A 27519-nucleotide genomic window follows, 5' to 3' on the forward strand; every position below is an offset into this window, starting at 1 on the left:
ACTGAAGAGCAGATAGGTGACGGCAAAACATTACTGTGGAAAACTTGGCGGGGGTATCTGCATCCCAAAGATATCCCATTGGCTTTGCCCTTAGCCTGCAGGAACATCACCTCTGAGATGAGAATCAGCATAATTGAACAGAAATGGAAAAGCAGAAGTATTCTAAAGTAGATAAACATCTGCTTTAAAACTGGTTTATGGCTGTCATCACCTTCAGTTTGTTGCGAAGATGCAAAGAATTCACATCAGTTAACAAGTGGCAATACTCAGGTTACACATCACCAATACTTGTCCAACTTATGTTGCTACAGTGTCGTTTCATCCTAGATCTAGGATGCATCCCATGCTTTAAACACACAGGCTGGTCACCAATAGAAGTTCAGGAGGGATGGACACCTCTCCTACAGAGAAAGACTGTGAATATTGAGATCGTTCAGACTGGAGAAGAGAATGATCTGAGTCAACCTTATTGCAGCCTTTCAGTACCTAAAGGGAACCTACAAGAAAGCTGGAGAGGTTCTTTTTACAAGGGCACATAGTGACAGGACCAGGGGGAGTGGCTTTGAACTGAAAGAGGGTAAATTTAGATTGAATATAAGGAAGAAATTCTTTACTTGAGGGTGGTGAGGCACTGGAACAGGTTGCCCAGAGAAGCTGTGGATGCCCCACCCCTGGAGGTGTTCAAGGCCAGATTGGATGGGCCTTTGAGCAACTTGGTGTAGTGAAAGGTGTCCCTGCCCATGGCAGGGGCGTTGGAAATAGATGATCTCTAAGGTCCCTTCCAATTCAATCCATTCTATGATCCTATAGTTTAGAAAAGCACTATAATCTCCTGCCCTAGGGAAAATCTCAGCCATTGCGTGGTGTTGCTTCTGAAAAAACATGGGTGAAAAAGCAGCAGGGCAATGACCTGTGTATATTCAGATGCTCAGAGCAGTGCCTGTTGGATACGTCTGTGCATCTTGGGGGTTTCTTTGTCACAGATGTCTGAGAATGGAGGCTTGTGTGGCCTTTTGGGATGGGTTTTATGATCTTGCCCCATGTTCATCTAAGACTCAAAAAGGCTTCCAAGATTACTGCATTACTTCATCAGTGTCTATAGTTATCTAGAGGGTGGGTGTCAAAAGGATGGAGCCAGGCTCTTCTGAGTGGTGCTGAGCAATAGGACAAGAGGGAATGGGTGGGCGATGGAGCACTGAACGGATTGCCCAGACAGGTTGTGGAGTCTCCCTCACTGCAGATATTCAAAAACCACCTGCACACAATCCTGTGCCATGTGCTCTGGGATGACCTTGCTTGGGCAGGGAGGTTGGACCAGAAGATCCACTGTGGTCCCTCCCAACCTGGCCCATTCCGTGAGCCTGTGATTCTGTGAAGGGCAATGGAAGAGCAGCAGGACAACAAATCATGTGAGTTTACTCATGTTTGTTATGCCATCCTGACAGGACATCAAAGGCTCAGAGAGGTTCAGTGAAGGAGGACAGAAGATGTTCTCCTTAGAGAACATTTTGGGAGTCGTTCCACTTCACAAGGAGAGATGAAAATGGTCACAATAAAATGTTAATAATTGATGGCAATCTACAGTATGGTAAACGGTAACAGCACAAATTTCCTCTGAAATCGGAAAACAGCGAGGTAAAACGCCAGTAAATGTTTAATTGCCACCTGTGCGGAGCCCTGCCCACGCCGCCACTCACGGGGCAGCCGCTCGGCCATCGGCTGCTCCGGCCGTGCCCGGCCTCGCCCGCCAGCGGGCGGGTCTCGGCGCGGCGCTCGATTGAGCGGCCTGAGCCTGAGCGCGGCGGTGGCGCGGGGGAAGCCGGGCCGGCTCCGCTCCCGATGCTGCGGTGGCTGATCGGCGGCGGCCGGGAGCCGCAGGGCCTGGCCGAGGTGAGGCCGCTCCCTGCGGAGCCTTAGGCTTGGAGCGGGCAGTGCCGTGAGGTCGGGATGCACTGAGCCGTGGCGTTTCCCATTGGGTGGGTCTGGGCCGTGCTCCGCGCCGGCTCTCGGCCTGCGGGGCCTTCGGGCTGACGGAACTGGTTACGGGCTTCGTGGAGGAGAATGAGAGGAGGGCAGAAACGCAGAAGCGAACCTCGAATACTGTGTTCAGTTCTGGGTCCCTTAGATCAGGAGGTGCTGGAGCGCGTCCAGAGAAAGGCAGTGGAGCTGGTGAAGGGGCTGGAGCACAAGTCCTCCGAGGAGCAGCTGAGGGGGCTGGGCTTGTTCAGCCTGGAGAAGAGGAGGCTCAGGGGAGACCTCATCACTTTACAACTACTTGAAAGGAAGTTGTAGCCAGGTGTGGGTCGGTGACTTCTCCCAGGCAACAAGTGACAAGTGACAGGACGAGCAGAAATGGCCTCAGACTGCTCCAGGGGAGGTTCAGGTTGGACATCAGGAAAAATTTCTTCACAGAAAGGGTGGTTAGATATTAGAATGGGGTGCCCAGGTGGGTGTTGGAGTCACCGTCCCTGGAGGTGTTCAGGAGGCGACTGGGCGTGGCACTTTTAGTGCCACGGTCTCTTTGACATGGTGGTGTTTGGTCATAGGTTGGACTTGATCTCAAATGTCCTTTCCAACCTAACTGATTCTGTGAAGAGCAGAACACCCACGCTGAGCTCGCCCGGGAGCCGTTGGGAGCATCCAGGCTCCTTCCCCCTTTCTCGGCGGGGCCCGTGTTGTGTAGCTGCAAGAACTGCGTATAAATCCTGCTCTCAGTGACGTTGATGATATAAATTGTAGACAGTGACTCGTTATTTGCAGTAACTTCTTGTTTATGTGTCATAGTAGTTCGTAGTAGTCTTCTAGCCCTTCTTAGTTTCTCATCCATGAAACACGGTTTGTTACATAGTGCACTGTACACTGACATCCTTCCTACTACTCAGATTAAGAGTTTTACTAGATTTGGGGGAGAGATTGTTGAGATTTTCATGTCTCTAAGAGTTTGGTGAAGTTCTCAGAGACTTAACAAGAGTTAATTAACAATATTACTGGACTCTATACACATAGTGCTTTTGTAATTTAGACAAGTATGAGGAAGTAATTGTTTTCCAGCTGCTGTTCATGAACAAGTGTACCAGTGTCATGGATGACTTCAAATGCCAGTATTTACTTTGGTGGAAGTTTGGATTTGTGCCAGTTTGGAACGATGATGTGTGGGAATGTCTTTGACTTTTGTCACCAGTCAGAATGCTGGTTGCATTGCAGTCATATTTAGCAGGTTTGTGTGCAGTTGTTTTTCAAAAGAGGATGGGAAATATGATGCAGTTTTGTAAGATGTGCTAGAAAATAGCATTGTGTGTGTCCCTCGACGAAGTTTAAACTCTGGCTATGGTTTAGTTATACCGTGTTTTGATAAAGCATGAACATGAATCAAGATGTGGCCCAGTTCTTCCATTCTGCCATTCATAGCTTGGTTAAACCTGACCCACAGGACTTTTGTTCCCATTGTTACCACTGGTTTGTGGAATGACATAATAATTTTGCTTCTCTGAGGAAAAACTGAATAACAAATATTGCTAAAGGTTAGTTTCTAAACTTCCCCCCTGCTTTACGTAATATTGTTTCATCTAATCATCTTCATAACTAGTTCTTAAATAGGTAAGAAAGCCCATAGCAGTGTGTGGGCTATGGACTTAGGGTATTTTTTTCATGTGCTATGACTTCAGACAGATGTGTAGAGTGGCATTGCACTGGGTGAATAGAGAAAACCTCTAGCAAGGCTATCCTGAGTTCATGAAAGGTAAATTTCTCCATGCCCATTTTTATTTTTACAGTGGAATTGAAAGTCATTTATACTCAAGCTCCTGAATCTCTTCAGTTGATGGCCATGATGTTCATCTTAGACAGGGTGGTTCTGGAAATGGGAGCATCTAAGTGGGTCAATAGCCATCATGGCCAATAGTAGCTAATTTGTCATGCTCCACGGTGCATAAAATCAGTATGTATGTGAACTCTTGTATTCCATGTTTTTGGTGAATTGCATTTGAAAATCCCACTTTTAAACACTTTACATCATGGGGGTTTATAGGAAGTTATGAAGTTTAGATTAATATTTTGGGGTTTTTTTTTTGCTGATTACTGTAGTGATGCTGACAGGTCCTGCATAAAAACATGCAAGTTGGGAATGGATTCCTTTAGCATCACTCTCCAGCTTTCCCTTCTAAAAACATGATTGCTGTAAGAGAGTCCAATTAATAGTTTCTATAAAAAAGTAGATTTCTTCAGAGAAAGAATTCTCATTTAACCCTATGTTTTGCTAAATATTAATGTATGTTTCCTCGGTACAGTATTGCTAATGTACTGAGATTTGCTTAGACTATTTAGAACTCTCGTTTTTTAAGCCATGTTTTGATTACCTTTGACAGCTGACTCCAAGTTTTCATGTTTGTCCGGCTTTTCTTTATAGCCATGCAGATTCTGCTTGCATTATTTTAGAAGGAAACTGCTATTCACACGTGATTGCATAAAATGAGGAACGTGAAATGCATCAGATAGCTCAAAACCAAGATAAAATCACAAGAACTTAATTTAAAAATTAGGAATTCTTAATTTTTAAAATAAACACAAGTTTCTTTCACCATTTTTTCACTTTGTCATTCTTAGCTTATGAAGAATAGTATCATAGTACCAATATCAAAGTAATAGAAAATAATTTATTAATCTAGCAAGAAGATGTTCAAATTTTTGAGGATAATATGTTTGTCTTTGCTGTGGTATTACCTGTCATGTATGCTGCGTGCTGTACAGTGTTCTGTAGTTACTGTTTTACAGTAACTGTAGGTTCTGTTGAAGTCCTCAAAGGGGAGACAATCTTGGAAGTAAGATGATGTTGACTGTCGTGTAAAATAAATCCAGAAGGAGAAGAGTGCTGCCACTGGGTTACTATTGAGCTGTTTTGTTTTTTTAAAAAATAATGTCTAACAGTAAGTTGTTCCAGAATGTGTAAGACATTAATTACAAAAAAGTTGTCTTGAAGCAAACTGATGATTGAGATTGGCAGAACTATTATTCCTTAAAACTGCAGTTCTGTGCAGTATTTTATTGACCCTACCTGATGATCAACTTGTTCCAAGTGATTGATTGTCCTTTTAATTAATAGTCTAGGTGGGGGTAATTGCAAATGCTGTTCTATAAAATGATTAATCATTCTCTACATTTTTTCAAGTGGTTGGCTTTGGTATTTTGTGAATAGAGTAGCAATGGATGATTTATATATTATGTAACAGAACAGCATTTGTTCTTATTTGTTTTAAATATATTGTCTTTATATAGGATTTTAAAATTGAACAGCAGATGAAAGATATGAAAGATTCACAAACATCTCATAAGATGTGTAATTTAATGAAAATTTGAGTGTATGGTGAATTGAGTCATGAAGCTGGCTCCACATGACAGCTCATAACTAAACTGGGTTTTCATCACGCTGTATCAGCGATTAAAGCAGTACAAAATATTTTGTTAAACAGAAAATGCCATATTATAATTTAAAATGCGTGCAATAGAAAGCTATTATTTACTTGAAATAATAAGAAATTATATTTTGTAATGATTTTCATTCAGGCAAAATGGTATTTCAGGAACTTCACACATGAGTCTAGGTTGTTAGAAGTTACAAAGACCTGATGAAAATAATTATGTCAGTACCAAATAAATTTAACTCATTTTTTATGAATTTTAGAAATCCTCTGTACAGACAGTTGGTGAAGAACAAACACAGAATCCTTACACGGAGCTCCTTGTGTTGAAAGGTCATCAAGATATAGTACGATTTCTAGTGCAAATAGATGACTGCAGGTATGAAATGCCATTTCGAATTGTTTAATAGTGTCCTTGGCAATACTTCAGAGAATATTTGTGAATATGTAGTAATATTTGTAATCTTCCCTTTTTATTTTTGGTGGGGGAGGGCAGGAAAAATTTGAGTTAAAAAAGCAAGGGATGAACACTCCCTTTTCTTGGTATGTTACTGTGTCTTTTGGCTTCTCTTTTAAGGTTTACTTTAATGAGAAAATAATGGTGAATGAGTTACGTTTCTTGGTGCCAAGTCATTTGTTAGGAAGAAATGTTCTTTTTACTCTGTTCCTATTTGAGCGTTCCCTTCTGTACATGCATATGAACTCTTTCTCACAGGACAACATGCAGTAGTGTCTTCTTCTGCTCTGAGCAGATACATGTGTTTTGCATTTCTGAATTGAGAATAGCTGTCATTTCACCTTTTGGTTCTATGAAAGAATGTAATAGGCTCCTTTAGGTACACTGTAGCAATTAGCCATGACATCTTCAACAATACTGAGCGATGGTTGCTGTTCCTTTCTTTCCCATCTTCTGCTGCACTTTCTTCCAAAGCTATAGTACTTAATTCATTTGAGCTTTAGTTAGTGCAGGTTTTTTTGACTTTTCAAATATTGAAATTTTCACCACTTTATTCAGAATGACTGCTTAGCAAAATTCATCACATGCCTAATCTCTACATTTCATTTTTCTTCCAATTTGATCTTATTCAACTTGCTGTACTTCTTTGAAACCTGATCATTCCTTTGTTTCTCTCGGTCAGTTTTTTGTATATTCCCTGACAATTTTTATCCGTTCTATTCTTCTGAAGACTGAGTTATCTATCTTCTGAGGACAGAGTTATCTAAAAACTGGAAAACTGGTTAATAAGCAGAGATGAAGTCATTGTATTTACCTTTGTCACTTTGGAAATGTGACTGAGAGATTGTATTATGATAGTTGTACATTACAACCTGGCTTCTATTCTAGTTTTCTCTAAATTAGCCTTTCATGTTCTTTAATTATACTTAATCCTAGAAGAGAAGAAATAATTTTCTGCCTTAAAAGTAAGGTTGTGAATTCTTTAGTCAGTAATAAAATGTAGTGACTCTTGGCTGATGTGGAGAATAAAATAGAAAACGTTTAGAGATTAAGAATGTAAGTAATAGGCAAGAATAGTTCTGTTAAGGAGCTGTAGTAATTTGTATCTTTTATGTATTAGACTCAGAAGGGAATTTCTAATATATTCATCAATACACTACACAAAGTTAACATGGATAACAGCTTGTTTTAATCCTAGCAGTGTATAGCGGGTGTTTTGTGAAGGAAGGTTCTCTCCTTTCCCATTCACATTGATTGGAGGAGATCATGCAGGTAGTCTCTTCCAATTCAGGAATGCCCACAGAATCCTGTTTTCTAGTAAGATTTGTAATATATATATATATATATAAATTCCACAGAAGACTCCATGGAGGCTCTTTAGCGTGTCAGTTTTTATTCTTAATGTCATAAAATATATATATATTAGAAAAGTTACATGTGTTACTGTAAAGTTTATTTTTCCGCATTGCAGTAGTCCACCAGAAAATTCCTACAGAAATGAAAGAATCTTGTGGCTTTTTTCAGTCCTTTTTGACCCAGACCAGTTATTAAAATATCAAAGTATGTTTTCTCAAAACACTTACTGCATAGAGGTAATTGATTTTTGTAGAAATACCAGAGTATTCTTAAATTTCTGTGTGATACAAAGAAACTGCTTGCCATTTTGGGCTTCTTTCTTTGGTGGCAGGTAAATTACTGAAGCTAAACTAATGATAATCATTGTAAAGCTAAAGTCTGGGTGGCTGCATTTAATAGGCTGTAAAATAGCATATGGATAAGGAGTGAGTTATATAGCTGGTTAACATTCTGAGAGTTTGAGGAGTTTAATAGAGTTGCTTCACTGGACAGTAATTCTGAGTTTTTATTTATCAAGAATATGGTATTTTCTGGATTGTTAAACACCTGATAATATTATTCACTTGATTCTTTTCAGTAAAATTAGTATTGTTACTCAGATTCTGAAATGTTTTTATTTAGTTTCTGCAGCTATTCCATTGTGTGCTTTTTGTCAACTATTGTAAGCCAAATTTCACGCTTCGGGTCTTTAGATAATATCATCTTAGTGAGAATTTTGCAGAAGGATTTTCTTGTTTTCTCAGTGGCTCAGCTAAAACCAGTGAGTGGAAAATTTTCTCAGATTGGTTTTTGAAGATACTAAATAAATCCTATATGAATGTAACAGAAAGCTGGTGGGCTTTTTTTGCTTTTTTTTTTTCTTTCTTCTTTGCTCTTGTACTTTTCGAACATGAAGTAAGGGTCATATTGATTAGAAGATCACTAAAGAAGACTAAGCCTGAGCAAGAGTCTTCCAAAAAGTGGACTGAAATAAAATTGCATGTAACGCCCTAGCATTCGATACATTAAATTAAACAGAGTTCATAACATATTTTAAGAACAGTTTTTTTGTTGCTCATTTGACCATTCCTTCCTCCTTCAGGAAACAGACAAGGTTATAGATGGTGGTGATCTTGACTGGAAGAGAATGAGGTGTCCCATAAGGAGCATATGTAGGCAGATGGTTAGATACTCACTCTAACCTAGAGAAAAAGATTGAATTCAAGTCAGATTTGGTTCATGTGAGATTAACATGCTAATTGGAACTTGTGTTTTCCTCGTATGGTATGCCTTCCATGTGGATTTTTATCGGAAGTCAAATTTAGCACCTTAAATGTGTTGCCCTTCGAAGTTCTTTTAAGCCACACTCTAAATTACAATGGTAAATACTGGACTACTCTGTTCTGAATCCAAAAAATCGGTCCGAGAAACTGCTCAGAGACTTTTTTTATCTTTAAGCAGCAAGGTATTTGTTTATTCAATGTTGGGAGCAAGCCAGCTGGTACTGGACAAACTTGCTCGACTTGCAAGTGCAAAACTAAGCCATTTTATACACTTTAGATACATGGTTACATCATTTATTATACATATTAATAAGTAGGCTGGTCTCTGGGCGGAGTCTTTCCAGACATGCGCAATTTTCTACTGTGTGGGTCTTCTCCTCAAGCCTTCATCCCTCTGGTGGTCGCCATGGACGTCTTCCTCAATTTGACCTCTTCAGTTAGGTGACCTGAATCCTTCAAGCTTGCAAAATCCTGGCTCTGGGCCTTCTAGATCTTATTCTAACATCTAGTTTACCTAATTTATTACTGTGTGTGTACTACTCCTGTTCTTTCTATAATAAGGCCTTTGGTCCAGTGAGGAGAACAGAACATGATATTAACCAGTGCTCCTAAAATGTTCTTCTAGCAAAACAGGTATTGAGGTTTCTTAGCAGACCAGGATATCTCAGTTAGCTCTTTTAGGCCTGGCTCCTGTTTCAGTTCCTGGGCTGAACCCAGACAAGTGGTTTGTAACTTGTTAGATGTCTTATAGTTGACTCTGACTAATAGTATTTGATTTTAAAGTTCACTGTTATTTGGTGTTTCAGATCTCATATTTTTAAACAAGAGAATTGGTTCTTTTGTGGGCGGTTCTTTTTATAATAGTACATATTGGAATTCCTACATCTTGTTCTTATATTATGTTGATAAATACCTATTCAAATGTACTGACTTTAGTTTAGAAACTATAATTGGGATTTACAAATACATGTTTATTCTGTAAAGACAGATTCTGATATATCTTGTAAGTATTTTTCTTCCGTAACTGTTTACTGCTTTTCCATTACGTTATGCTATATTGAAGTTTTCAGTTTGTTGTGGTTTTTTTGTCTCTTTTTCTTCAGGTTTGCATCTGCAGGAGATGATGGAATCGTATGTCTATGGAATGCTCAGGTTAGGTGATTTTTTGGGGGCTGGCTTGTGTGTTCTGGAGAGGGTAGAAGTTATGGAGAGGAGTTAGAAATGTCTAGAAATGAAAAAGCAGAATAAATAAGAGTTGCTGCAAAGTTGTTTGAAAATGTACAAGTGGAGGGAGCCTCTTAAATTTTAGTTTACAAAGGAGAGTTAGGGTATTAAAAATTGTGTGAACTCAAGAGAAGGATAAGTTTTGAAAGTTAGAATGTTTTGGGAAGACATAGTGATTTTAGAGAGATTTTAGATGAAATGATGATGTGAAAAGCAGAAGTGTGTATCAATGTGTGCCTTTAATTACTCTTTAAAAGTGTGTTCTGTGTTTGCTGTTAACACCAAAATGTTGACTAGTAACTCAACAAATATGTAAGAAGATCCCAAACCTGCCAGGATTTTTATATATACTTAAGTTTTAAGTACATTTCAGTACTTTACTAGTAATACCTCTTTGTGGTATAACTGATTAGGCTAAATGGTGAGCTAGCACAAAACTCTATTGGAAAGATACCGAAGTGAGTAGAAGTTCAACATTTCATGCAGCGCAGGAACAGGGCCTTAGTTGCTTGCTGTGATAAAAGTCTTGTAACTTTTGAAAACCTTACAAAGACATTAGTTTTATCATGGAAATAGTGCTCTATTAGTGACACCAGCTGTTCTGGTCTTCTGCTCTGTGTCTCTGTATCATTGACAAAATTGTAGAAGGGATGAGCATTAGACCTGTGTTAAGGACGTCTGGTATACGAGTTACATTGTTCAATAAGAAGTCTGAAGGGGAGACATGCTGTACTGTCTAAAGTGTATCAAACATTTAAATTGAGGAAGAAAAAAACTCAGACCGTAAATTTTTTAAAAATCTTCTGAAAAATTTATGTGACATTTATGATGGTGTAATTTTAAAATACAGAAGGGGAGACTTGAAATTTCTCTCTTTTGAGCAGTTTCAATTAGTGCTTTGCTGTAGTTGAAGGCCTTTTGTGATTTTTTAATTCTATAATTTGGAAAAGTAAGGGAGTCTTGAATATTAAAACCCATATATGTGAATATATATATACCCACTGTTCTGAGCAGTTTGTCACTTAGAACTCAGCTTATGAACTGAGTTCCATTTTCTACTTTTGTAGGAATTTTATTAGTTTAAAACATTAACCCACAACTGTAGAGAAGTTTGCAGCTAAAATAACGCTGTATTTTAGTTGCACCTTTAAAATGCCAGTATGCTTCTCTATGTTTGTTTGTGGAGTTTCGCCTTCTAAACACAGCAGAAGTAGCTCTGGTTGTCCAAAGCACCATCTTGAATCTACAGATGATGTACATACTAAATAAAGCTGGCAGGAAATTGACAGTACTGTGTTTGCCCTAAATATAGGTCAAATTTTTCTAATAATTAAAAAAAAATTACTTTTTCAGGAGAGGGTTTGTCAACAAATCTGAATTACCAAAGTGTTCATGGGTGAATGGCCAGTATTTGCATTAAAATTAAATGAACTTAATACAGAATTTCGGTCTTAAGGGCTTTTAGAGGGTTTTTTACTCTGAGAGTAATTTGTGTTATGTCCTTTAAACCTGCGCTTGGTATCTTATTTAATCTTGAATAGCATTGAAGGTAGTAAGAAGCAAATCCATAAGTTACTTTAGAAAGGGAGATTTGAGACTCTTAAAAGTTCTTGCTTTCAAAAGTCATGTGATACCTATATTTTATGCTACAGTAGGCATTTTCCATGTTTTACACTTAGTTTTCCATGGTTTTGTTTTTCAGACTGGAGAAAAACTTTTTGAACTTCATGGACACACACACAAAATTACAGCTATAGCACCGTTTTCTTCGTCAGATGCTTTTGAAGAAAAAAGACATTTGATTATAACAGCCTCAGCTGATAGAACAGTTATTGTATCCTTTGATCTGGAGAATATTCAAATTTCTATCAGCTTTTTGTGATTTTTTCTTTTAAAGGTAGCACTGAGACAGGCTGCAGGCTGTCTCAAGACGTATTGGCCAATAATACCCACTGGGTGTAATTGCGTTACACAGGAGTTTTACTAGTTATTGCTCACAAGTAGATGTAGTCCTTGCTACAAAAATGAATCCATAACAGACCTTTATTAATATGCCATTTAGGCCAAATATTGAAAAGACAGAGTTTAGAAGACTGAGACACTGCATACCTCTTTCCTAATCTGTCACAAACACAGCATTTATATTTATAATGCATAGAAACATTTCAGTTTCCTTAATGAATAAAGACAGGTTTGGGACTGCACTAGTGGCAGACAGGTTCAGAAAGTGTCATGTTTCCATTCTACTGTAAAGGTATGCTAAAGAAACCTTATGAATGTCTGTTGTTTTGTAATATACAATAATTATTATGTATGGCTTGTAGGTCCTATGGGCAGGTGTTAAAATGAACAATGTTTGGTGTAAGCAGTGGTACATAATGAGTGGCTGAGAAGTGGGTGTTTTTCAGACTCTTAAAACCTCAATTTTCTTTTTGAAAGGATGTAGAACAAAGGTAACTGGTATGCCTTGGTTCTGTTACTGTGTTGCAAAAGACAACCTACCTTTAAATTAGTTGTTGACTCTTAATAGTAGGGAAAAATCAATGAAAAAGTAAGGTTTTGCATTGTTGATGAAAAATGTAGCATGTAATTAAATCTGTGTTTCTCAGGGAAGTGATACCTTGATACTGTGCTTCATAGTACTTACAGATTTATTTAACTAAAGCTCATGATCATTTTACTGAGAAATTCCCTGTAGAACTTTTGCAGGAGACATATATCTGATTTTTGTTCTGCAGTGTTTGACAGTTCTTCAAAGACTGGATGTATGGTTGTCTGGAGGGAGTGATCTATGTGTTTGGAACCGAAAATTAGATCTCTTGTGTAAGACCAGTCATCTTACTGATGCAGGTAAGAATGTAAATGACTCATTATAGCTGTTAAAGTGCAAGTAAAATGGATCTGTATAATGATGCAAAACCAACTTGGCAAATTTCCTTTAATTCTAATGATAACATTATTTATTAGAGCCACTCGCTCTTTTTTTAAATGTCAGACTTAATAGTTTCAGAATTAAGACTGCTTTTAATCTCCTGTACTGTGTGAATTTTAGAATATGTCAAATCTCAGTAACTGTACAATAACTTGGACTTACAGGGATAGACCTTGGATGCTGGTCTGTATGTGTTTGCTGTAACATGTACCAGATTCTTTGACTGGCTTTTTGTGTGATCAGGTGGGAGTTCTGTTATTCTTAAGTGAGCTTTGTAGAAGTAGAACAGTAGAGATTACTTTTTATTGTTAAGAATCAATACTTTTTATGTAGAAAATGCAGGTTTTGATAGGAATATAATAAATGTAATCAGATATCAGTGTCAATCATGCTTTTATATTAATAAATTTATATTTTGTATGTCCATATGAAGAAAATTGTCACATGTTATTGGCGTGCTTTACCAAGATACCTGTAAAACTGTGAATCCCATTTAAAGGTGGAACTAATATTGTCCTTATTTTTGTCATGGAATAGAGTAGTGGTAGGCAAAGCCTTCTGAATCTTTGAGGATATTAATACTTCTTTTGAAAGTATTGATTATGAAATGTTATGAAGTATTATGCTAAATACTAGCTGGTAGTGTTGCTGTGGTGCTTTGTATGAAGTGCTATTGAAACTGGTACAAGGAGTCAATGGGATGTGTAGCATGGGCCTTGTCTTCTATTCTAATCTCATGCTTCCTTTGTGGGGAAAGAGATTGCTTATTCCTTGGGGAATTTTTCTTTAATGATGTGGTGGCACAGACTGGGAAAATTTCTGTGCAGGATTAAGACAGACTAACAATTAAGACACAAAGCAAGTTGGACATCTTAGGCCTTACTCTTCTTCTGCTGGCTCTGCACAGTATTTTAGAATAGTGTGTATTGAGGTATGTACAGTATCTAATAACTTTGGTACTACCTTTGTTTAGAACCTTAATAATTACCATGGTGTCCTTAATACTGTCCAGCATTAGGACATAGATATCTTAACTGTATTTAAAATAAACTTTCAGTTTCACTGCAAGTTTGATGTCCAGAATTCTGCTGGATTCGGGACCAAAAGTCCTGACCTTGCCTCTGTTTGAGATGATCTATTCAATTCTGATGCCATTTAACTTTTATTTCAGGCAATATGCTTCTGTTTTGATTATAATTTCCAAGTGGAAGGAAGATTGTTAAGAACTTTATTAATAAGGAATTAACAGTTTGCTGTGTTATAACCAGTGGTTATCCTTTTCTCCCTTATCCCCTGTTTTTTTTCCAAAGGTATCAGTGCTTTGGTTGAATTGCCCAAAAACTGTGTTGCAGCAGCTGTAGGCAAAGAGCTAAGTGAGTATGTTGCATTTATGTGTTCATGTTCCTCTATAACAGCTGCTTATCAGAGATATGTGTAAAAAACACACTGCTGGAATTGTATAGGGAAAGTAAATGGTATTAGAGTGTGATCAGCAACCTTCTTTTTCCATTCTTTACGAAGAGGAGACAGTACTAATCTTTTTGAGGAATCTTATAGATGAAACTTTTCTATATTTAGAATCATAGAATTATTAGGGTTTGAAAAGACTTTCAAGATATGAAGTCCAACCTTGAACACCACCATGCCAATTAAACCATTGCACTAAGTGCCATGTCCAGTCATTTCTTGAACACCTCCAGGGATGATGACTCCGCCATATCCCTGGGCAGCCCATTCCAATGCCTGAAAAAATTCTTCCTGATATCCAACCTGAACCTCACCTGGTGCAACTTGAGGCCACTTCCTTTTGTCCTGTCACTTGTCACCTGGGAGAAGATGCCAGTCCCCACTTCGCCACAACCTCCTCTCAGGTAGCTATAGGGAGTGATGAGGTCTCTTTGAACCTGCTTTTTTTCATGCTAAACAACCTGAGCTCCTTGCTCTTAAGACTTGCACTCCAGACCCTTTGCTATCTCTGTTGCCCTTCTCTGGACGAAGTGAGGGGCCCAGAGCTGAACACAGCTGGATTTGAGGTGCAGCCTCACCAGTGCTGAGTACAGAGAGACAATCACTGCCCTGGTCTTGCTGGCCGCACTGCTGATACAGGCCAGGGTGCCATTGGCCTTCCTGGCCACCTGGGCACACTGATGGCTCATGTTGGTCAAGCAGGACCTGCCTTTCTTAAACCCATGTTGGCTGGTCCTGGTTCCCTGGTTGTCTTGGATGTGCTGTGTGATCACACTCAAGATAATTTGTTCCATCACCTTCCCTGGCACTGAGATCAGGCTGACAGGCCTGTAGTTCCCTGGATCCTCCTTCTGACCTGTCTTGTAGGTGGATGTCACACTGGTCAACCTCCAACTGACTGGGACCTCCCTGGTTAACCAGGACTGATGATAAATGACAGAGAGTGGCTTGGCGAGCTCCTCCGCCAGCTCACTCAGTGTTAATGCCACCTGTCCAGATCTGTCTGGGGCAATTGACATTTGTCCTAGTGCAGAAGGTCTGGGACTGCTTATCTGAGCTGTCAGATACTAGGCTTCTCTAGAGCCTCCTTATCCAAGGATCAGAAGCTATAATGAGACAGTGTGATGATTTCTTTTGCTCAGTTGGAGACAGAATTATCTATGTATGCAAACTGTAAGTCATTGGCTAGCTGTTGGTGGAGAGTCTTTTTGGTAAGTGCTGTGTAAAATTACTGAAATTTCAAAATAGGGAATAAAATCCAGGAGCAAAAGTAGAGCATTATATCAGCAAAAAAGCAGATGTTGCTCAAGATGATTAAATACTTAGTTGAAAAATTAGCAACCTGATACTTTGATCAAAGAATCAGGAACAAATTAAGAATAGTCCTCTTGTGTTTAGACATAGAGATACAATACAAACTTCCATCTAAACTTCCCACACTTCTTTTGCAGTACCCTTGAGATAGAAAAGAAATTCCAAGACTGGTTAAAATAAAGCCTTAATTCCTGATGATCTCAATTGTCTTACTAGAGAATATTGCATCCTTTTGAATATTAATTTTTCAGTGAGATGAGTCCTCAAGAAACGTTTCACTTTTAGTTTACTTATCCATAAAGATGTCTAATACTTTTCACTTCTGCTTTCTGCAGCTTCTGATGTTGACCAGGTCTATAAATTTCAGAGTAACAAGGCTAAAATGTTTTATCCTAGAGTTGCTGTAGTAAGAGGCCTTAATGATAACACTGAAATAATTCATTCCCATTTTTTGATGTCATGAGTGACCATAAGTCCTGTCTCACTTATGTTTTAGTTTGTGCCTCTCTGAAAACGATGTGTTTTATTTAAGTATAGTTCCATCTTATTCTGAATGAAAGAGCTTATTTAGACAATTTCTCTTTCTTTGAAGTAATTTTTAGGTTGACTGATTCTAACAATGAGTCTGAAGGTTGGAATGTCCTTGAAGTAAAGCGCCTTGTTGACCATCAGGATAACATTTTGTCATTAGTCAGCGTCAATGGTAAGAGTCGTTTTGTAATGTTACTGCTTTTGTTAGTTACCAGTGGGATAAACCTATGGAGTTTTTTTGGGACCAGAGTTTTAACTGGAGTGAAACTACTTTACTAGTGGATGTACTATCTTGTGTAGCTGCAAAGGTAGTGACATGTCAAAATATAATTGCATTGTTTATGGATTAACAATGGGATGAAACCAGGCAAGTTGCAGTGCTGAAGAGAGATAATGTCATTGATGAAAATGGAGCTCTGGGTCTTCTTTCTGTTAGAAAAGTTAAAAATGCTACTTTTTCCCTTACTCCTTCTGACTCTTAAAATGGGATATGCGAGGCCATGTTCCTTGTGGTTGTTGTCCCAAGGTAACTGAAGGTTCTGAGGGTGCAGATGTGGGCCTGCATAGAGATTGTAGAGGGTCTGGAAGATGATACAGTCTCTACTGCTTATTAGGGCAATACTGAGCTATTACCTGAAATTCAGCCCCTTCTACTCTGTTCTTGCCTTTTTTTTTTTTTTTTATGGAGCACCCACAGAATCCAGAACAAGTTATTATTGGTGTAATAGAAAGTATGTATTTGTCCTTGAGTGTATGTGTCGGCCTGGTTGGCACAAAGGGACTTTGTTACAGAGGTAACAAGAAGCTGGAAAAAAAAGAAAACTTACATTCCATGGTACTTGTTTCTGGGCTTAACTGTTGTCATTATTGTCTCCTTTTGGATTACGAAGAACAAGCAGTGTTTGACTTAAAGAGACAATATGCTACCTGCATTAAATATTGCTGTAGTGGTTCCTTCCCAGGTATGAAAAACAAATTCATGACGAGCTACTTCAGTCTTGCCATCCACTTAATTTGTGATCTGTAATTCTGTTTATGGCATAGACATACTTTGTTGCTTCTGAGGGGTGTCCAAACACCTACTTGTCCAAGGAATAGAAGGGCTTTTTATGTAGAAATGGAGTTCAAGTACTTGTACATACTTCTGGTGGTGTTCCTTGCCTTTGCTATGCAGTACTGTGCACTGTGGTCAGTGAATGTTCTCCTTCCTAATTTTAATTTTACAGGAGAGCTCATCTCCTTTTGCTCATCTGAGGTGTGCTAGGTAATAAAATGAGTATTTACTCAAAGAAAGGGGGTTTAGTCCAGTCAGTTATGTACTGCACATTGTACATAGCTTTACACGAAAACGAGCACTCTTACCTTTCTAGGGTTGTAACTTTGTGTGAAATGTCACTTTTCAATATAATGTTTTTTTCCCCCCTACAGACTTGACTTTTGTGACCGGCTCTCACGTAGGTGAGCTAATAGTTTGGGATGCACTTGACTGGACAAAGCAGGCATCTGAATGCAACTTCTGGGACTCCTCTGTCCATCCAGATGTACAGCCAGAAATAAAGTTATCCCAAAGCCCAAATGAAACTTCAGTTCAACACCTAACGTCTGATGAGGAGGTAAAAAGCTTTAAATACAGTAAACTAATTCAAGTAAGCTAGGATGACCTTACCACAGAAGACCAACTGCTTTGTGTTTTCAGTTTCCTTGTTTTAATATGAGAGATTTCTTCTAAATGTGCACAGCTATTTTTGTACAGTCAACAGTTTTTGTATAAAGTATTGGGTGTTGAGCTAACTGAAGGTTATAATATGTTGATGGTATTGGGAACTAACATAATGGACTTTCAACAACAGCATTTCTTTTTGACTGACAAAGATTTATTAGCTGTTTATAGTACCACTAGAGAAAAAATAAACAGGAGGTGTATGGTTTTGATGGCATACATCTTTCATATTCCATTCTTCTGGAAATGCAGTTTTCACAATAATGCACCTTTGAACATTTATATCTGAAGGTACTATGGAGTGAATTTAAGAATAGGCATATGTCTATGCTTAATAGTAAATCAATATTGCTCCTACTGTTCAGATGGGCCATACTCAATTGTATACACAAATATGTATACAGGATCCAGGCTACTGTAATAATGCTTTGGACATAAGTTCTTGATCAGAATACTCTGTCAGAACCCAGTTATTGTTCAGCAAACACTAAAAGTTGTCAGGTTATAACTTACTTTTGTGAAATGTTACCAACTGTTAGTGGCAACGTAAAAGACGTTTCATAATTGTCACGTAGGTCAGTTACTGGGGAATGATTAAGAAAGGGATTCCTGGAAATGGATTCAGAGATATGAGCTATAACAAAGTAAAAGCTGTGGAAAAGCCTGAATTCCTAAAACTCTGGAGAGAGAAACATTATGGGTTGTGGGCAGAAAAAAAGATGTGGTTATATCTAAAGGTAGGATTTGCAGTGTTATCAATGCTTATTTCTACAATGAGCCAAAAGGAAATTTTATTTAGGGTGAAATCTATAATATGGCTTTAAAATACTTTGATTTTCTGCTTGAAAGCTACACAAGATATGTTTTAAGGGAGGGGAAAAGAATTTTGAGAAGGTCAGAAGTTGTTATAACATTGAACGCTTTCTTCCGTGCATGGAACTGAACTAAACAAATTGCTGTGAATTTCATTCATCGTGAGAGTTTTGAATGGTGAGAAGTAAAGGTGGTTCTAGCGTTAATCCTGAAATAGAAGCTGTTTTAAGGCAGAGCTGTCTGTATTGTAAAGGTCCGACTTAAAAAGTGGTGAAGAAATGTGTTTTTATAACGCAGATGTTTTAAAATGTGTTTTTAAAAGCAGAACGCTGTTCTTCATGTTAAAAAAAATAATGCAAAATATGTGTTTTCTCTGTTTTCCAGGCTTGGTGGTTGGGTGGTTGGAGAAGATGCATGTGTCTAGTTTGACACTGAGATTGTAGGCAAAACATGATTCAGAAACAAATGGGGTGGTATAGGTTTGGCAGTACTGGGAAACAGTGCTAGGGAGTGCGTCTGGTGCCCTGATAAGCGTGTGTTTGTGTTTAGTTGCCTTTTAAGATAGATGTACAATTTATGCTTCATCATCTTTTATTTTCTTGGGGTTTGAGATGACCGGGATTTTGCCAGGGCTTGTGAAAAAAGAAAAGTGCTCCATGAAAAGCATCTTTTGCAAAGCTGTAAGACTGTGTGACTCATGGGGGAAGAGTGATGTGGAAGACCACTGAATTTGAAGCTCACACAAAACTAGGAAGATAATACAAAATGACTCAGTGGGTTATTTTTCCTCTTGATTCGGTAATGGTGCTATCAGAAATCTGTTTAGTTTCAGTGCTTCCACAGCAGATGTGCATAAGAAAAAAGCCAAAACTCTGAACAAAAACCTGGATAAAGAGTTTTGAACAGTGTCAAAACATCATTGAATATATATACAGAAAATCTTAGTCAAAGACAGTGGGTTACAATTTTTACAAAATATTGACAGATGTGTAGTGTGAACTGATTATGAGACATTGATGTTTGGGTTGTGTAAGTGGAAGCAGGCCATTCAGGGAAATGTTCCAGCATTATATCACCGTACATCACCTAAACAAGATATGTTCAAAACTGCAAAAATGTATTGAATGGAATCATTTTGCACGCTCCTGGTACTGAATATTAATCGTCTGTACATATGATTGTACATTTGCCCGCTCTAAGATTGTCACAAGTCACAAGAGGGTCCAGGTCCAAAGATGTGTAAGCTGTTTCTGGCTTCTTAGGGTCATGATGGTTGTAGGATGGAATGCCTGCACTCTTCTGAAGAAAAGCATTGAATGCAAAATGCACTATTGTGTAGTACTTTCCTGTGAGAGAGTTCCTTTTCTGCACTCAGTAGTTGAAATACTTGAACAAGACCTCCTTGTCCAGCTTCAGTTAAATTTCAAAAAGAGGCAAAAATGCAGAACAGCTTCCTGTATTCTCGGGCTTTCTTGATAAAACAAAAGTTTTTCAAAACACAGAGCATTATTTTAGTGTAAGAAAGTAAATGTTTAATTGCAGAAGTGTATTGATTTGTTGGTATCCTTGATTACTGCTTAGACTGTAAGGTACAGGTTAAAAATACAGACACTAAATAACTGCTTAGAGTATAGGAGGATATCGCACATTTGCTCAAAAAAAAATCCATATTTTTTTATATGACTTACTAATTTCAGATGTTTGGGATAAGGCAGCAACATGAGGACAGAAACAAGCTGGATAGTGCAGGCTAGATGACATCACAGTATCTCTGGAAATCTGTTACATGTGGGATGATTTTTCAGTATCTGTTTCTGCAAGTTGTTCCATTAAATTTTTTTTCCAGTATGTGTTTGCTGCTGTTGGGAAAGGCATATACGTATATAATCTTCAAATGAAGTGTGTGATTGCCTGCCAGAGAACTGCTCACGACTCCTCTGTGCTGCACATCGAGAAGCTTCCAAACAGGTACAAGTCATAGTACATTTAGTTAATGCAATAAAGAAAAGCAAAACTTGGAAGGGTGACTAGACAGACTGCAAAGCTGCATCTGATTTCTAGGGCAGGGCCTTATCTGCAGTTCGATCTGCTTTTATTAGGTAGAGCTTGTTGATCAGGTTTTTGAAAATTCATCATTGTAATTCAATGGGAAAAAACTATAATCCAGTATATCCAGACTGGTACACAGGCTGAAAATATCTCAGCTATTTTCAAAATCAGACCTGATAAAGCACTTTTGTCTACATTGTGAAAATCCAGCTTAATGGCATTTTACTTCTATAAAGCAAAGGCATATGACATATTCAGTAAATATTTTTCACTAAATATTTTGTAACAATTGAAATGTTTTAACATAAAGTAATAATTTCCAGCCTTTGTTCATTAGTGCTGAATTTCTAGCTCGATCTTGATTTGAGAGCCAACTTGGACAATTTGCTGCATATATATATATATATATATATATATATATATATATATATGTATATTCTAATAGTAGTTGTGTTAGATCCCTTTATACTCTTGTTCAGTGGAGCAAAAGTCTATCAGAAGATAAAAATTAGGGCCTTGATTGTGTAAATGCATGTACTTTATGAAATAGGGTACCTTTCCTTTTGTTATTTTTCTGTAAGAAAAGGTTTTTGCTTAATGAAAATAAGCTTATGGACACCATTTAGTTGAACTATGTTTGCAGAGTCTAAACTTATGTTTTGTTTTACATAGTGGTATGCTTTTAAAAGGGGGTGGAAAATGTTTATTTTTTCCACCTACTCTACAAGCCTGTTATAGTTTGTTCTGCTACAGATGCACTTTGAGGCAACTTGCTGTCTCTTTTATAGAAACATCACAAGGTGATTTTCACAGATAAGTATCCAATGCTAGTGTTGCTTATCAACTGTTTTTACAGGCAGCTGATCTCCTGCTCAGAAGATGGCAGTGTGCGCATTTGGGAACTCAGAGAAAAGCAGCAGCTGCCAGCTGAACCAGTTCCGACAGGTTTGCTAGTAGTGGGGGGTGAAAAGAACATTTCAAAACATAACAGGAGACCAAATATTCACCATATAGGAATAGAGAGGCTTTCAGGCTTTGTAAGAAGAGATAATATATTGTGTTCAAGCAACTGATAACAGGTCTGGGTGAGAAACTGAAGAAGGGTTGGGTATACAAACCCCCCAAGATCTGATATGGGACATTAAAAGGTCTAGGTAAAGCAGTTCTGTACCATAAAGCTTATTTAAAGTTTACACTTGTATCAGCCAGTTTAACAAAAATTAGGACTTCTCCTGACAAACCTTCATCCTTCCCTGTTTGTACCAAATAGTGCTGAATCCTCTACCATGCAAGATTAAATAGTTGCAGAACTATGTGCAGAAATCTAGAAAAACTTGCAGATGAGCAGCTGGCACAAAAAAAAGGAAGTGTTTTCCACATCTCCTCTTTGAACTTTGAATATATTGGGACTCACTTTGAGGCTGTATACAACCTCACTTGCATACTGCCTCTGGGCATTGGAGTCCTCAGGGCTAGTTGCTGGTGTTAGAGCAGCATTTTCCTCAAGTACAGACATTCACAGAATTACAGAATGGGTCAGGTTGGAAGTGACCACAGTGGGTCATCTGGTCAAACCTCCCTGCTAAAGCAGGGTCATCCCAGAGCACATGGCACAGGATTGTGTCCAGATGGTACTTGAGTATCTCTAGTGAGGGAGACTCCACAACTCTCCATTACTCTCTTGGCAGTCTGTTTCAGTGCACAGTCACTCGCACAGTAAATAAGTTGTTCTATATAATCAGATGAAACTTCCTGTGCAGCAGTTTCCGCCCATTGCCTCTTGTCCTATTGCTTGGCACCAGCAAGAAGAGCCTAGATCCACCCTCTTAACACCCTCCCTTCAGGTGCTTAGACATTGATGAGATCTCCTCTCAGTTGTCTCTTCTCGAGGCTGAACAGGCTCAGTTCCCTCAGCCTTTCCAGATGCTTCAGTCCCCTCATCATCTTTGTAGTTGGACCTGCTCTAGGAACTCCATGTGTCTCTTGTCCTGAGGAGTCCGGAATTGGACGCAACACTCCAGGTGAAGCCTCACCAGGGCTGAGTAGAGGGGCAGGGTCAGCTCCCTCAACATGCCCAGCATTCGCTCCCGGCAGTGCTTTTTGTAATGCACCCCAGGATATCACTAGTCTTCTTGGCCACAAGGCCTCACTGCTGGCTCATGGACACCTTGTTGTCCACCAGGACACCTTGTTGCCCTTGTTGACTTTCAGACAGTTCTTCTCTGCCCATTGCTCCAACCTGTTGAGGCCCTTCTGAAGGGCAACACAGCCCTCTGGGTTATCGGCCACTCCTCCCAGCTTTGTGTCATCAGTGAACTTGCTGAGGAGGCATCTGTCCCTTCATCCAAGTCATGGGTGAACAAGTTAAACAATACTGGGCCCAGCATTGAACCTTGGGGGACACCACTAGTGACAGGCCTCCAGCTAGACCCTGTGCCTCTGGGATCTGCCATTCAGCCAGTTCTCAATCCACCTCACTGTCCACTGATCTAGCCCACCGTTCCATCCTTACAGCCTGTAAGGATGTTGTGAAAGACAGTGTTGAAAGCTGTGCTAAAGTTGAGGTAGACAATACCCACTGCTCTCCCCTCATCCATCTAGGTAGAAAGTGCTTCATCGCAGAAGACAATCAGGTTGGTCAAACATGACTTTAGTGAGCCCATACTGACTACTCCTGATCACTTTCTTGTCCTCCATGTGGATAGAGATGTCCTCCAGAATGAGTTGCTCAATCACCTTTGGAGGGATTCAGCTGAGGCTGACTGGCTGGTAGTTCCCTGGGTCCTCCTTCTTGCCCCTTTGAAGACTGGGTTCACATTTGCTATCTTCAGTCATCAGACGTCTCTCCTGATCTCCATGACCTTTCAAAGATGATTGTGAGCACCTTGCTGTGGTGTCTGTCAACTCTTTCAGCCCTGGTGCATCCCGTCAGGGCCCGTGGACTTGTGGATGTCAGATTTTCTAGGTGGTCTCTAATCCAATCCTCCTTGACTAAGGGAAAGTCTTCCTTCCAGCATTCCTTTACCTAGTCTCCCAGGTCAGAGATTCCTGAGGGCTGGCCTTGTCAGTGAAGACTGATGCAAAGATCAATAACTCAGCCTTCTCTGCATTCTCTGTAACCAGGGTTCCCCCTCCATTTGGTAACGGGTCCACATTATCCTTAGTTTTCCTTTTGTTACTGATGTATTTGAAGAAGCCCTTCTTGTTGTCTTTCACATCCTTGTTTATGTTTAATTCCAGATGGCCTGCCTTGTCTCATTTCTACTTGTTCTGAGAGTCTCTCTATATTTATTCTCAGTGGCCTGACCCTGCTTCTGTCTCCTGTGTATTTTCTGCTTATGCTTGAGCAGTGACAGGAGTTCCCTTGTAGTGCTTGGTACTTTTTGACCAGGCCAGCAACTTCTCTGCACACTGGCAGTTGTGGCCTTAGACAGGTGCTCTGGACAATATAATTAGTATTAAGAACTGGGAACAGCAGTAGACTTGCTCTCTTGTAGGAACTTTTTTATTCAAGCTGTGTATAATTTTCTTGATGTATCTTGTTTACCTGGCTGTTCATCTCCTGTTGGTAACTTTTGCAAATATATTTTTGCTGCCTGGCTTGATTTAGAAACATTTTTTTCAGGAATGTTGTGTCTTCAGTATTGCTGGTGATGGCTTATCTACACAGTGACCGGTGGTATTTGGCTTCACATTGGAAATTTATAACTTCTATGAATCAAGATGTTTGAAAGAAACCAGTGAGATGTTGCTGTTGATTTGCTCTATTTTTATTCTAGGGATCCCCTGAGAGGTTGTTCATCTTACCAGTTACCTCCCTTGCACTAGGGCCATGGTTTAGCACACTTCTAGTTTTGTGTGCTGATGGGGCCGAGGGAAGGATTGGGAATAAAGTCTGAACTGCACAGTGAACAGAACCCAACTGTCTTACTTCTGTCAGTACTATTGCATAGTTCCCCTGGTGGCTGTGGCTGTGCTAGTGGAGTACTGTCTTTACAGTCCAGTTTGGCTGATAGTTTTAAATCTGAATGAAGAAGGCAATGGGCCAACACTTTAATGCTGTAGTGCAGGACATACGGGACAGACTGGTGCCTCATTTTTCTCCTCTTTGCACAAGTAACAGTTTAGGAGCGCAAAGCAAAGTGAACATCAGTGTCCTGCATCTACCTTTGCTGTTCAGTTAGTTCATTTAGGAAGTCTTTGTGTTTCTTCTTAAATCTGTGTATTGTCTCATCCAGGTGTGTAATTCAGCATGTTTACTAAATTATATCTAATTAGGATATCTAATGTGTTTCCTTCCTCCCTCAAGATGAATAATGCAGATATAAAAATGCTGCAAAGTACAGTGCTTCTGTCATTTTGCCATGTAGACTGTCTTGTTTTTAGATTTTATGTGGCTCTTCAGCTAGAGGAAATAAATTGTATTTGTTATTTTTGCCAAACGAGAGACTTTTCTTCCCCCAGGGTTTTTCAACATGTGGGGCTTTGGAAGGGCAAACAAGCAGGCAAATCAAGCTGCCAAGAAGATGCAGGAGAATACACCTATGTATTTCTTGGAGCTGGTTGGGGATTTGATTGGTCATTCATCAGCTGTGCAGGTAAGTCAGCTTTAGTAAGAACAAGAAAAAGTGAATATTAGTAAGCAATGTAAATTTGACAGCGTAAATTTGAGAAAACAGCTGTAAAGCTGTAACTTTTGACTGTCTGGGTCTGGAGGCTGGGAGCACATTGCATGGTATATTTAGTGCAGTATGAAAACAGTAATACATACTGACTTAATATTCTAGTGAGAGCTTGCTCAATGATGCCTGAGGATTGTGTGTGCATATATGCACATACATGCTACAGATAATCTGGTAGTGTATTTAGTTTCTTTTATAGACTGCAGACAGTACAACTGGGAACCACATGCGTGACCCAGATTTCATCTTAAGTTCACAATCTAAACAAGGGCTTATGCAAAACAAAACACATTCAGTAATGTCTTAGCCTTCTGCACTGTGAGCATTAAGGAGGTCTTTTAATGTTAGATCAGTTACCATTCTATGCTTCTCTATGCCTAATATAGTATGTTTTTCTTTTAAATGGCATTTTCCCTCCACACCTTTCTGTGTTTGACAATCTGTTGGAGTAAGAAATCACTTTCTTACAGTGGACTTCTGTACACATTCTTGGAAGGAGCAGGGGGAAGGGCAGATAGAGAGGAGCGCTGTGATTCTGGAGTAGCTTTGCTCGCAAGTATTCATGAGACTGATGGGATATCAGAACTGCTGCTGCTAAAACCTGAAAGTTTTTCTTTAAAAGCTAAGGTGGTGAACCCTTCTGTTATCTTTCTTTTGAAAAATGGTTAAAAGGGGTCTTATTACTGACTTGGAAAGTTGCTATCTAAGAAAGAGGACATAGTGTGTAATTCAGCGAGGGACACAGCATAAGAAGGTGAGAGGCGTATGTTGGGTCTTGGCTTGGGATGCTGCAGAGTCAAGGGGTAATGGAGATCATGGTGGATGTGATTTCCTGCAACCTTCTACATGTGGAAAATCATGGGGTTTTTTTTAAACTATGGGCAGACTGGAGCTGTTGAGGAAGAAAATGTTGAGTAGTGATGAAATGTGGTGGCCAAAATGAGGGTTTGGGAGACTATTTCTACTGAAACTCCATAACTAGTAAGTGGCTGTTCCCAGAGCAGGTAAACCTTGTCCTGAATGCTTTCCCTGACCAGATCCCTTCAAGAAAATGAAGGGACAGGGCACTGTGAGCATGCCATAGGGACATTGCTGTTGGCTATTGTGTTGAACTGCAATTAGTGGTTAATTTTGGGCAGCCTTGTGAAGGTCTCAGAAGTCAGGAATGACCTCATGACTTGTCAGCTCCATTGGTCTTGCAAAATCCCTCCACTGCTGCTGTACTTTTCTCCTGTGTTGTATTTCTTGCATGTTTGACTTCTTCTGTGTGATCAGGTATGTGCTGATGTCTGTCACAATTGTTTGCTCTTTGATCCTTCCAGGCCTGGTGCTAGTAGTCTGTTGTGTTGTAGGGAAGGGGACAGTGTACCCAATGAACAGAACAGGCTTCTGTTCCTAAGAAACCAGATCAAAGTTCAGACAAGTCATTCACTCTTTTGTTGCTCACTTGGAACAAATTGCTTCAAGATTCTGTCTTTTAGTGCTTTCTGTCCATAAGGTTTTAGTGCTATTTTGAAAAGATCTTGCAATGTGAAGTGCTGTTTAAAGAGTTTTTTTGTGTAGTGATTTTATGATCTCTCAAATGTACAGTATACAGTGTCATTTTGCATACCTATCTATAAGCAAAGCCATTTCAGATATGTGTATTTGTTTAGTCCAGCTGTAAACTAAATAGTTAAGCAAGCTGACCATCTCATGCAAGCATCATGGTAATAATAATTGTTTCATTGCAGATGTTCCTGTACTTTGGTGAACTGGGATTGGCTACATGCTCTGCTGACCACCTCATTATTTTGTGGAAGGATGGTGAACGAGAATCTAGCCTCCGCAGTTTAACACTATTTCAAAAATTGGCACAAAATGGTGATTTGCAGCTCAAGCTTTAAATTGCTTGAATACAGGCTACATATATGTAAAGTGGATGTGTGTTAAACCTGAGTGTAAGGTAATGTCTGAGCTACTGGGAATCTGACTACCAGTAACGCTTACACTTGATGTCATGTACTATATTGGAAATTTTATTAGTTGCTATTACTCTTCTGAAAGGAGAATTTTGCATGTTGGCTTACTCTGTCAGCAGAAATGGTGTTCTATTGAAAGACTGAAGATAATTAAATAGTTTCTAATGTTGTTCCCACATGGGTGGATGTCAAGATTTGTGAAAATCCTCAGATGAATCATAACTAAAACAGTTAGGGGTATCCACAGTGCTATGTGCAGAAAGGAGGCATGGCAAAAAATCTGCAGCATAAACCCCAAAATACAGTGACAAAATGACAAAAGCTGAAGAACCACAAA

General features: G+C 39.2%; 1 protein-coding gene across 2 annotated transcripts; it reads left to right on the top strand.

Annotated features, from left to right (window-relative positions):
* Positions 1-1790: 1790 nt before the first annotated feature.
* WDR41 (WD repeat domain 41) lies at positions 1791-27357 on the top strand. 2 transcript variants are annotated; one of them, XM_017808089.1, is made up of 13 exons: positions 1791-1890; positions 5678-5793; positions 9593-9641; positions 11416-11547; positions 11905-11967; positions 12452-12563; positions 13956-14018; positions 16019-16129; positions 17386-17570; positions 20337-20458; positions 21396-21484; positions 25004-25137; positions 26955-27357. In XM_017808089.1, the coding sequence occupies exons 1-13, from the start codon at positions 1840-1842 to the stop codon at positions 27105-27107; spliced, it is 1380 nt and encodes a 459-aa protein (XP_017663578.1). In that variant the 5' UTR covers positions 1791-1839; the 3' UTR covers positions 27108-27357. The 2 variants fall into 2 exon arrangements, with proteins under 2 accessions (XP_017663578.1, XP_017663580.1); XM_017808091.1 differs by lacking the exon at positions 13956-14018.
* The last annotated feature ends 162 nt before the right edge of the window (positions 27358-27519 follow it).

The sequence above is a fragment of the Lepidothrix coronata genome, unplaced genomic scaffold (assembly GCF_001604755.1).
Source record: "Lepidothrix coronata isolate B3197 unplaced genomic scaffold, Lepidothrix_coronata-1.0 Scaffold22, whole genome shotgun sequence".
NCBI lineage: Eukaryota > Metazoa > Chordata > Aves > Passeriformes > Pipridae > Lepidothrix > Lepidothrix coronata.